This window comes from Physcomitrium patens, chromosome 4, assembly GCF_059467195.1.
Source record: "Physcomitrium patens ecotype Gransden chromosome 4, ASM5946719v1, whole genome shotgun sequence".
NCBI lineage: Eukaryota > Viridiplantae > Streptophyta > Bryopsida > Funariales > Funariaceae > Physcomitrium > Physcomitrium patens.
Genome location: NC_143413.1, coordinates 12,425,123 through 12,437,412, shown reverse-complemented (window position 1 = coordinate 12,437,412; position 12,290 = coordinate 12,425,123). Strand labels below are relative to the sequence as shown.

General features: G+C 34.5%; 1 protein-coding gene across 2 annotated transcripts; it reads right to left on the bottom strand.

The window, feature by feature from the left end:
- Positions 1 to 1,161: 1,161 nt before the first annotated feature.
- Positions 1,162 to 6,506, bottom strand: LOC112281805 (3-hydroxyisobutyryl-CoA hydrolase 1). Of its 2 annotated transcripts, none has more exons than XM_024518711.3 (14): positions 5,923 to 6,506; positions 5,143 to 5,223; positions 4,913 to 4,981; positions 4,457 to 4,520; positions 4,217 to 4,296; positions 3,970 to 4,053; positions 3,706 to 3,790; positions 3,347 to 3,432; positions 2,902 to 3,023; positions 2,703 to 2,763; positions 2,391 to 2,489; positions 2,099 to 2,200; positions 1,885 to 1,926; positions 1,162 to 1,451 (listed from the first exon to the last, which is right to left on the bottom strand). In XM_024518711.3, the coding sequence occupies exons 1-14, from the start codon at positions 5,986 to 5,988 to the stop codon at positions 1,314 to 1,316; spliced, it is 1,179 nt and encodes a 392-aa protein (XP_024374479.1). In that variant the 5' UTR covers positions 5,989 to 6,506; the 3' UTR covers positions 1,162 to 1,313. The 2 variants fall into 2 exon arrangements, with proteins under 2 accessions (XP_024374479.1, XP_090105917.1); XM_090249791.1 differs by having other exon boundaries at positions 4,457 to 4,513; positions 5,923 to 6,257.
- Positions 6,507 to 12,290: the final 5,784 nt, after the last annotated feature.

Here is a 12,290-nt window from a genome sequence, read left to right as displayed (position 1 = left end):
CCTTTCAAATCTAATAAAAATATATACAAAAATTATAAGTTATAACTCAATGTTTATTAATCAAAAATTTATATGCAAACACCTATAGGAACTTGGTAATAATGTTGTATAGTAATGAATAATAAACATGACAATTTTTTTTTGCTGAAGTAAGATATGTATAAAAAAAAAAAAAACAAACAAGCAAACAAAGAGTCCAAGAGATTTTACTAGAATTACATAAACAATGTTGTGTTGTTGTTATTATTATTATTATCATTATCATTATTCTAACTTATTTTTTGAGCTATTCCAAAAATTTCCAAGAAGACATGCTTATTATATTTACAATGATAATAACAACTGAAAAAATAAAATAAAACATACATTCTAAAATATCAATAATAAATTAATTAATTAAAATAATACATATTTCTTAACCACAAATATTGTCTCTATAACCTGCAAAATATATTGCAAGATAAAAGTGAATAAAAATAAACACTCTTTGTTACAAAACTCAACAATTGATATTTATTGTATTCATCATAGGGAGGCCGAACAGAAACGCAACAGAAAATCGCTACAATCAGGGAGGCATGTCTGCAGGAAGTTAGCGCCGATGCAGCAGTCTTTCATGCTTCACCAAGCATCTGCGAGTGGTGAGAAGAACTGGAGTCAGTGTGTCTTCACAGCTACGCACTGACAAAGAGATCAGTGGTGGTGGTCATGGTGGTCTCTGAAAATCACTTCTTCCAATTTGAGTTTTCCTCCGTTTGAGAATTTCTCTTGATAGAATATTGTTCGTGTATGTGAACCAGGATACTATCTTCGTCGGGGAACAACCCAACAGATTATGGTTTCAATTTTGGGGGAACTTGCGCTTGCAAAGAGGTGGGCGCATCCATGAGTTTTGTGAAACCGTTTGAGTCTTCAGAGATTCGTGAACCTGCCAAAAATCTGCAATAAATCTGCCCATATTTACCGTTCTTTGTGTTCGCGCTTCACACTTTAACCCCGACGCTGCAATGCTACCTTCAGTCCTAGTCCTATATCTCTAGCTTCGAGGTTGTCAGTTTCAAGCACTGTCGTTTAGGTGTGTTTTTGCTACCATAAACATTGAACTTTCAATCGTGTTAAAACTACTGTAGAATTACAATTATACACATTTGAGAACCTGAATAACATTCAAATAGTGAGAAAATCTTTATTCAAAAGATGATTGCAAATTCTTAGCATGCGTTGAAGATTCCCAGTCCACCGAAATCAATTCCCCCAATGAGCAATTCGGCAATGTCATCAATCACATTCACGAATGTAACTGTCGAAATGCATCAGAGTCGAGAAAGAGATCGTGAGTTGCGTTCACGGTCTTGAACTAGAAGCTCGGAAACTTTCTCCCCTCGATGAAATGGTCCAAAAATGTCGTCCACCATTTCTTTAGTAACCTCGGCCAAAGTTGGGGGACTCCACTGCAGAAACATGATCATTGGTCACCATGAAAAGATCCAGTGACAAGCATTCAAGGAAAAATTCTTACTTCACAAAACAGACTGTGCTGATTTCGAAGAAACCAACTAGATCCTTATTGACGTATACATCGTTCGTAAGGTGACAACAAAAGCAAAGAACATGGTAATCTATGCAAGAAAACAAGCTACATGTGCCATTCTTGCACTTATGCGAAACGCTGAAGCGCCAAGCAGAAATGTGAACAATTGTTTTGTAGACACTGAACAAAAACAAACAAACTCAATGCTGTGATTTTGTTTTCAGCATTGAATTCACCTGATCATCAAAAGATGAAGCACCAGGTTACCCATTCCACATCCATGTACAGAATCAATACACCGACTAATTCAAGTTCTTTAATTTCTTACTAGGAAAACAACAGCAGAGGAATACCTTAGGCTTGTTATCTTTGTCCACCAGAAGAGCTCGGCAACCCTGTCGTAGAAATTAGAAGCAAGTAAGCTCATGAACCACATGCAGAAATGGACAAGCTTTTCCTCCAAGAAATGAAGCAAACATAAAATCAGACTACCATATAGCCAACTATATCACCAATACTGTCAAATTCTCGAGAATTCCAGCCGCTAATTAGTAAAAGAGAGCTTACCTCATAAAAGTCTGTGGAGTGCGTCGCGTTAACAGCGTGCACAACGAGTCGATAATCACTCTCTAGACATTGAAACAGACTTTGTTGTCTACCTTCTCGGATCTGAGGCATATTTGTAAAAAGGCCACCGAGCAAATGAGGTCAAGTTAAGAAGGGTCATTAACTCATATGGAAATGGACCACAGATGACAAGTTTTATTGTGTTACTCAGATTAGTCTTGTATGCCTAATGCTCAAGAGAATAAAAGACCTCAGAACGGAGGTTTAAGCTGAACTAGAACACTGGTCTTACAGATCTTAATGCTACTTTCAGACTGATGGGAGACATTTTCTTCAATAAAGCCAATGTGTTCGTATACCACTCATCTTCAGACCTCCCCGCTTGGATCTCCTGCAAGTTGCATTAGACAGGAATTATCAAATCCCTATTGCCATAGCTAGTTCATTCAGGAGGTCATGTAAGCAGCTAAAAATCTAAATAGAACATCAGGTGGCATCAAGTTAAGTGTGCTTGATTCAAATAGATGAATAAAAATGTGAAAAATCTAACTTTTCTAAAATGCAACAAGATTTCGATAAATGTTATGCAAAGAATTCGACTTACCAGAGCCTGTACGATCTCTTCCACCGTATCATGTCCAAAACATCTATCTATGGCGTCCCTTCTTCACATCAAAACAAAAACAACATAAACCTGATGACATTATCCAAAATTCTAGAAACGCGAACAATATATTTCTAATTATGTGCCTATTTATAAAGATAGATGTGCAAATCATATCAATTCACAGATTACTGCATACCGGTGCAAAGGGCTCTTATCTCCGGGGCAAACAACATCACAAAATTCGTCAATAGCAGAGCTTACAACATCTGGATCCCCAGAGTTTAGATTACCGAGCCGGTCCACCAGATCATCTAGCCGCTGTGATCAAGATGCAGTTTAGACTATTTTGAGTATACTACCTCAAAAATCGAAAGAGTTGGGAAGGTCACAAAGAGGAATGAAATAAAACGAGACGAAAGTTGTCGGGGTTGGGACTAACTAGACTTCAATTCCTCTCACTAACCGCCGGCTCGAGGTTACTTGAGAAAAACTTAAAATGATGTCTGACCAAAGACATCTCCAAGACCACCAGGTATAAAAATGCAGGGTACAACTATCAATATATTTCAATTTTACTAACAACGATGTTCCTCATGCTGAAATTAAGTCCATTTACAATTGATCGTTCTAAGACGGGTCACCTTAGAGGGCACAAAGTGTGTGACAAGACCACACGAAAGCAAGTCTGCTCCATCAAGACGAGTCCCTGTAAGGCCTAAGTATTCACCTGACATACCCTCAAAACCCACATCATTAAGTTCAACATACAAAATCTACACACCTGGCTATAATATGCTTCGAAAGTCATAAGATCTGGTACAGTTCAAATAAAAAGTTCAAGAATCTGAATTTCATGCATAAAGGAAGCTGAAATGCACTAAACACGTGTTATTAAACATACGAAATTCTCTATCAAGGCGGACCACTAAGTCCTGGATCATTATAGAGCACAATCATTACCAGGATTTCGCCAAGAACAAGCGCACAATAAAGATATTACCTAGATGACCAGGTAACCTTGAAAGGAAATACGACGCCCCAATATCAGGATGAAGCCCTATGGCAGTCTCTGGCATGGCAAATTTCTGAATGTGATGCCCAACAATCAGCAATCATACATATGATTTATGCTGTACTTCAAAACCGTCAGGAAAAAACATACATAACAAAAGACAATATTAAAAATCCACGATCTCCTAAAAAAGAACACGCAATTTTTAAGACAGAAGGGAAAATAGGACCATCACTTAAGGCATGAACTCACAGTGTTCTCTGTTGCAATTCGGAACTTTCCATGCATAGAAACACCATTACCCCCACCCATTACTACCCCATCGAGTAGCGCCACCTGCAATTCTTTCATTTCAGAGTTATCAATACTGGAAATAACAGATTTCTAAATCATAAAAATAGCTGGTGAAACAGACTTATGCAACTTGACTTGCAAATCTCAAAACAAATCCATTGCTCACGCAATAAAAAAACATTGACAGTATTTTCCATACACATACATGAGTTTTCTCGTAGGTTCCTAGAATATAATTGAGTCGAAACTCCTTGCCAAAAAAAGTATTACCGCGATCTTTATCACCTGAATGTGCCATGCCACAAGTTCAGAATCACGCTCACCTTGGTTTCATCTTGCAGCGTAAATGCGAGCACAACTTGACTCATTAAGCACAGCATTTTGATTTTATGACTTTATACTTTGAATAGCCCGAAATGGTTAAGCAAGGATTCTGCACATCAACCTGATTTGCCGAGAAGATATACTACTGCTACATCACCCCCTGCACAGAAGCCCCGCCCTGCACCCTTGACAACATAACTCACTCAAGTCAGTTGCAATCGTGTAGAGTTTCAAATTTTGCACTTTACAAATATGCTTCTACACCAAAGTGAACAAAGTGATAGTATATGACGAATTGCCTCTCTACTCCTCACCTCAATAACATTTTCTCCCTTGAATCGATTATGACCAAAAATTGCAAAAAAATTAACTTTTTTATGACACTTGCCCGTACGCTCGTTGTGCACCTGCTAATAGGTGACCGGAGTTCTTCACACGACGTCAAATACGAATTTTTTGTCACCAAAGTGATTTAAATTTGACTCCTTGAATTCCCGTGATTTTTAAAAATGAAAAAAGTAAAAAGTAAAAGTAAAATAACCCATAGAATAAGGCAAAGAGAAAAATTATAACTCACTGCAATAATAACCATGCGAACACGCTCGTCTTTTTCCCATTTCATGTAAAGCTCCAACAAGCGATCAATCTGATAGGTAACAAACTAAGGTGAGCATCTTCAAAATTGACAGGTTAGACCTTCGGTAATGGTTGATACATTCACAAACTACTCCAGCCTGACTATTGCTAAAACGCTCAATCTGACTAGTTTAAAGCAGAATACACCAGGCGAGAGAACATAGCCTTTACCATGTTTTCGTTTAAGGAATTTAATTTCCTGGGTCTATTCAAAATGGCAGCTTTCGCAGCAAAGCTTTCTTCGACTAAAACCTGCAATCAAGTTTCAAGGTTTAGCACATTGAAAAAGCAAAAACAAAAAAAACTCGAAACTTAGATGATTTCCTGTGAAAACTGATGCTTAGCAAGTCAGCTTTCGTGTACAGACCCGAAAAACTGCTCAGCTCCCATGAATCACAGATTTGAGCAATGATCTGCGTAGTTTTACAATTACTGAAATTCGAACCATTATCACAACCATACAACAAAACCCTCTCCAATACCGTCAAATGGGTAATTCTCACGGCAAGTCTTGACCCGAAATACCAAGAGACGTCTCTACCTCGATCAACGGTGACCAATCTTGTGAATCTACAGAAATATTTATTAACAATCCAATCCACTGAATATTTCTCTCTTCGACATGAGAATCCCACCAGCAAGTAGCCTACGTTCTTAAGAAAAGCCCTACCAGAAAATGGCCATGGAACACATTAGTGTTTAGGAAACACAAGAAGCTTCGTAACAATGTCTCGAAATGCCGCTTGAGAACACACAATTTTTTACACGTTGATCCTGCACTATTGGAGACATTCACAACTTTTGCAGAAAGTTTTTTCCATCTAGATAAAATTACAACTCAAATTCATGCAATCGTGAAACGAAATCGTTTGCACCACCAGTTTCACAAATCCCGTAATCGACAAAAGCCTAAAATTCCTCACATAAAAAAGAAAATTGCAACTTCAATACCTCTTCTGTGGTAGGAGAGACAGTCTTGATCCGCATAGCAGCGGACAGGAAACGAGGTGACGGCATGGTGGGGGGGAGAAGCAGCAAGAGCAGGACTCAAAGGAGAGTGCAACCCCGCCAGCTTATACGTAACCCCAATAATGTAAAATCCCTCTTTATGTCCCTCTCTCTCTCTCTCTCTCGCTCTCCAACTTTGCCTCTTCCTCAAGCTGCGGAACGTAATCACGCTCCCAGAGATCGCGTAATTCCAACCTTGCAAGATACCACAGGATCTGGCTCTCACACTCAGCTCTGCTCTAAAAGTGGCGGCATTCGCATGAAATTCGCTCGAGTGAATTTTCCTGCAGCAATCTCACCCCACCTGCGACGTCGTTGCTATTTCCGTGATACTCCGAGTGAGGTTTTCATCCGGCGCAATGCGTTCACACTTGCAGGTCCTGTAAAATTGCCGTGGTTTTGATAACAAGGTGTGCATGTTCGGATGCAAAATTTCTATACTTCGTCACCTTTCTCAATACATTTGGGAACTACTCATGAGCGATTGTATCAGCAAAATCTTTGGAAACGAATCTTCTTCTTGAAGGAATCGCCCATCCGTCACTTGCATTCTTTAGGACGATATTAGAGCACATCGGCATGTGGAGCCTGATGACATTTCTTCCAAGCGTCGCTCAATTACACGCTCGCTTTCCGATGTATTTGACACCGACAGATCTTATGCAGTTGGCTAGTTGTTCGAATTACACGCCATTCGTAACATATTACACTGCAAGACCTAATTAGGGTTGCTAATACTGCATTTAGAATATCGTACCCTTACTACCGTCCTGAGAGAGTCATCAAACACAACGGAGGTGTTGAGAATTAAGAGACAAAAGTGGATACCCGAGAGAGATACAGCGCAGATATAGCTTTAATATTCTGAAGCACATTCAAACTATTCTGTCCGTTTCAACTCGAAAAATTAATATGCAGCGGTCCAAGTTCCAGTTGATGCTTCGAAGGGATCGGAGCTGTCGCCGTAGACCTTAATCTATCGAGCACACAGCTTCCAGCATTACAACTGTGGAAATGGTGCGGCTCTTTGTTGACCACCAGAAACATGTCGACGGTGGCCTCGTATTCGATGTGCTCCTATCCCCATGCGTCCACCAGTATTCGAACACATCCACCAGTGTAGGGTTTTACTTAGGGTGTTGTTAATGCCACACCAATTTGCCATTTATCATAGTTACTCCATCCCAATTTGTCATTTATCATAGTTTTTGTTAATGCCATCATAAGTTGTTCTTTAATTTGTCATTTACCATAGTTTTTGCTAATGCCACCATAAGTTGTCCTTCAAAGGTATTGCTAATGCCACCACAAGTTGTCCTTCAAAGGTATTGCTAATGCCACCACAATTTTTGCTACTACTACCATAACTTTGTTGAGGAATGACAAATCTAAGATAAGTTACCATTATTTAAAGTTTAACTTTAATAAGTTGCTAATGATTAAAAGGCAGCAAAGGCTTAGAACAAGTTATTAAGGTGATAATTAGGATTTTTAATAGTGGTTAGGAAAAATTTAGGATAGGTTGGATGAAACAAAATAAGATTAAGAAAATTATAGGGAATTTGATCTACATCAAATGTAATTCCCCTCCTATAAGTAAATGGTGTTGGAAATAAGAGTCACCTTATTCTATATTTTTTTTTTATATACAACCTTGTTAATGCTAAGTATTGAGACTTCATATATATTTTTTTTTCAATAAGTTATGGATCCACTTACATTTGCTTGTAATTTTTGAAGATTTTAAAATCTTTGTTGTTGTAAAAAATAGATTATCTTATGGTTGCTGATGTTAATTTTTTGAATCTCTTAACTTTCAAATCTTGTTTTAGGTTTATACTTATTTGTAATTAAGTGCATTTTGACTTTAGTATTTGCATTTTATCTAAAAGAGATGTTTTAGAATACTTATAATGTGTTTTTTTCTTGGATTAGATCTTAAGTGGACTACCTTTGTGATTTAAAGTATTAAACATACTTAAAGTGTTAAAAAGACTTTTTATAGTATTAAGAGATGATTTCTAAGTATAGAAGTGATTTAAAAGGTGGTAAATTTGATTTGTGATGTTTATATTATTCAAAAAGTATGTAAAAAATCTCAAAAGTGAATTTGAGAGTATTTTGAGAGAAAAAATAATAATTTCTTTACAAAGAAGGTATTTTGGGATTTTGAGATAATAACACCTTCTTACTAATTTTGAGAGTTTAAGGATTCTTTCTCTTGATCTTTTTTATTACAACTAATATTGAAAAAGCCAACTTTTTGTACATTATTGCTTAAAAAGAACTAAGAAAAGCATGTAATACCATTTACAATATCTTCAAAAGCAAGAACTTATCTAACATTCTCTATACAATGAAAAAATTCCTCACTTATAAGATGGAAGAAGGTGAAGACCTCATAATACATATAAATAAGATAAAGGCATTTACAAACGAGCTAGCAATTTTAGACAAGTCAATAGAAAATGTAGATATTGTCATAACTCTACTTATGAACTTATTAGAATTTATAACTACTTCATTATGGCATTAGAGTCTATTAAAATAAAATAACTCAAAATGAATTATATCACTATAAGACTTAGCCATATAGTGACTAAAAGAAAAGAATGCATGCAAGACAAAAAAAATAAATGACATATTTTTCAAGTGGTATAGTAATACACTGTTGCATTATATAAAAATTATTTTGAGAATGTATTAGGCATTTAGTTCTAAAAGGATTTGAGCTTACCTCGAATTTTGATTTACAACTTAAAAAAAAAAAATATACATGGTGTTTAAAAACATTTTTTGGTAATCTTGAATAATTTAACTAAGCTTCTAATCATATTGAGTACACCTTTTCAAGCTTAAAAAACTCCTAGAATTTTTTATCATACTTTAATTAGCTTCAAATAAATCTTGAATAATCCTTAATAATCCTAATAAAAGCTTAAAGTAATCTTCAATAAATCCTAAAGAAATCACAAAGAAATCTTAACCAAATATTAGCCCATTTTTAAAAAATCTTATCTAAATTATGATTGAAATCTAATCAAATCTTAAGAAAAGTTTCTGCAAATTCTAAAAAATTATAATCAAGTCATAAAAAAATCATAAATGAAATCTAATAAATTTTAATCAAATTTTAATTAAATTCTAAGTAAATTCTAAAAAATCCTAATAAAATATAAATAGAATCTTAAATAAATCTTAAAAAAATATAGAATAAATATTAAATAAATTTTATAAAAATTTAAGACCTCAAATTAGCTTTCAATAAGATATTATCATATTTATCTACTTTGACTTATTTCTACCTATTCTCATTATCTAATTAATTATCACGATAAATATGTATGTCCGTGACATTACTCCCTCATTTAGGGACAAGTTCCATGAGGAGCAGTGATTACATGTTGATAAAATCTAAGATGTGCCAAATTATATTTGTCACGTACTCTGATCTTTGTTCCCTTCGAAGGTAGTTGATAGGTCCCTTCAACCATCGATAATGTCCCATATTAGAGTAAGAAGACCACCTTGATATTTGATCATTATTGAAGCCTTCATAACTTCCTTCAAACAAAACATTAATAATACCATTAGTAGTGGTTACTACTTCTAAAAGTATCACTAAACACTGGGAGTTCCTTCTAAAGTAGTAGTACTAAATGCATTGTATCTTGCCATTTATTCAAGGAAAAACATGTCATTCTTGAAGATCTTCATCTCAATTTTGCCATCTCAAAGGTTGTGATAGTCACAATGTCTTGTTTGGTATCTCAGCAAATGATAGCTCTTGAGCTGAATCTATTGGTTGTTGGTTCTTCATCTCTTAAGTACTAAAAAATCCAAAGAAATAATGATACAAGATAGAATGAAATCTCCATTGGGCTTACTTTGCTTTATAGCAAAGAATTTCTTAATTCTTTATCTTGGTTTTGATGGATATCATTGATGAAAAGCTTTAACTTTGATTGATGCATTTGCTAGATTCCTAGATGGCTCCCATGTGCATTCATTAATGTCATATCCATGCCAATATACCATATATTCTAACCTATTTTGGTGCCACCTTAAATCTAAGACTTCTTCTACCTTAAATTTTTTATTATTGTCTACTTCTATAAGAGGTGGTGGCATTTTTTTCTTTTCTAATATATCCATTGTATTATATAGCTTAAGTAAAGACACATGGAACATAGGATGGATTTTCATAGACTCTGGTAAATATAATCGATAAACAACTCGATTGATCTATTCACAAATAGAAAATGATCCAAGCCTACAATAATTTAGCTTGTCACAAAGATGAATAGTTTTAATATTGCAATGAAGTAACCATACCTTATCCCTTACATAGAATTGAGATTGTTCCTTGCGATAGACATCTGCATTGGCTTTTTATCATTCTTGAGCTTCTTTTAATTGTGCCTTCATTGTTGTATGTAGCTCTGATAATCGATTTGCCACATCTTCCACCACATGATTATCAACTTTTGAAAAGTCAAAAGTGTCAAATTGTGGATGATAACTGTAATTGGCAAAGAAAGGTATTTCTTGACTAGAAGAATGTACCAAATTATTATAAGCAAAATTTTCCAATGGGAAAAGATTTTTTTGATCATCTTATTGATAGTTGATGGTACATCTCAAATATTGCTAAAAAACATGATTTATTTATTCTGTTTGTCGATCAATTTGAAGGTGGAAAGCCAAAGATAATTTTATATCCACCTTCAATATCTTCAAAAGATTTCTCCAAAATCTTGATAAAAATTGGGTTCTTCTCTCTGATATAATATCCTTTCGTAATCCATGATAGTGATAGATATTATCAAGGAAGAGTTTAGCTATACTTTCACCTGTGATAGATTTTGTACATAGTACAAATAGCACCATTTTGGTGAAACGATGTCATATTATGTGTTGTCTTATTAGAAAATACATTGGGCATCTAGTTGTAGAAGACGAAATTATATTTCACAACTATCTAAAAAACTCTAATAGGTTTCACCCATACAAGAAGAATATAATCAAAATTTTAATTCAAAATTACTAAAAAACACTCTTCTTAGTAGTCTCAATTATACATACAGCCCAATTATCTTGTTACTTTCATGTTTAAGCAATTTAGATTTTTCTTATAAGCTCTAACTCTTATTAGTGAGCTTTGATAAGCTGTAGCTTCTAATTTAACCATCCATTGATGTGAAATTTTGCATACTATTGTCATTATAAGTTATCTACATGCTTAAGAAATTTCAGCCTAATTCAACTTACGGATTGTGAAAAAACCTCAAAAAATTGCACTAATGTCATTTGGCTGCCAACTTAAAAGATGATATAGAAGTTCTAGCAGTGATTTTTCCTTCTCCAACTATTAATTTTAACTCAAAATTGGTATATAGCTTGATCTTTAAGTCTTCCAACACTGTGCAAAAATTTACCTTGATCTGACTGATAGCTCTGTAGATATCATAGAAATCCTACCCAATACCAAATTACCAATTTTTGGTATATTCTTGTATCAAAATTTAGATATCTCTCAATTGCACCATTGGATTATCACAAATTTTTTCATACACTTAAAAAACCTAATTAACCAAGCACTATCAAAATTTGAACTATATATGTAATACCAATTTTACGAACTAGCCAAGAGTGCTAGCCCTAATTTTATTACATAAATCCCAAGTTGCTAATAAAAACTCTGACTTTCAATAACAATTGCTAAATTCTAATAAATCCTACCAAAAGCAACCTTGCGTCTTTGGAATAAGTTCTAACCTAGCTCTCAAATTCTAATCTTCAATCTTCAAATGGAATCCTATTTTGTCTTAAGTAGTCATTTTAGTGGCCAGAGGTCTAATTTTGACATCGTCTCACAAACGATCTACCCTCGAGTAGCAATCTAACCTATCTTAAGGATTTTTTAGTCCAATCCTACTCTCAATTTAATCATAGTATCAACTATATTAATTATTTATCTCTTCTAATTTGATTTTATCAATTTATGGTCTTTCTAGGATAATAAAAGAGTCTCTACAGCCTAGAAGATAAAATTACTAACTAACCTTCAATCTACTAACTATTAAGATAAGAAAATAAGCTAAGAGGCTTTATAAAAGCCATGTTTAGTTACCTCAAATTATTATTGAACCAAGATAATTAGATATTAATTAGAAATTTAATTTTGATTATAGTTTTACTATATAGTCATATTACATCACAAAAACGATCTACAATCACGAATATGGAATTATATGAACTTGAAATTGGAAGATCCGTGATAAAATCCATAGAGACAAAAGACTATAGTT

Coding starts and splice junctions, on each gene's coding strand:
- LOC112281805 (XM_024518711.3), bottom strand. CDS start 5,988: ATGCCGTCACCTCGTTTCCTGTCCGCTGCTATGCGGATCAAGACTGTC. Junction 4,297..4,456: donor ATATCTTCTCGGCAAATCAG/GTTGATGTGCAG, acceptor TGGCACATTCAG/GTGATAAAGATCGCGGTAAT. Junction 1,452..1,884: donor ACAAAGATAACAAGCCTAAG/GTATTCCTCTGC, acceptor ATGTTTCTGCAG/TGGAGTCCCCCAACTTTGGC.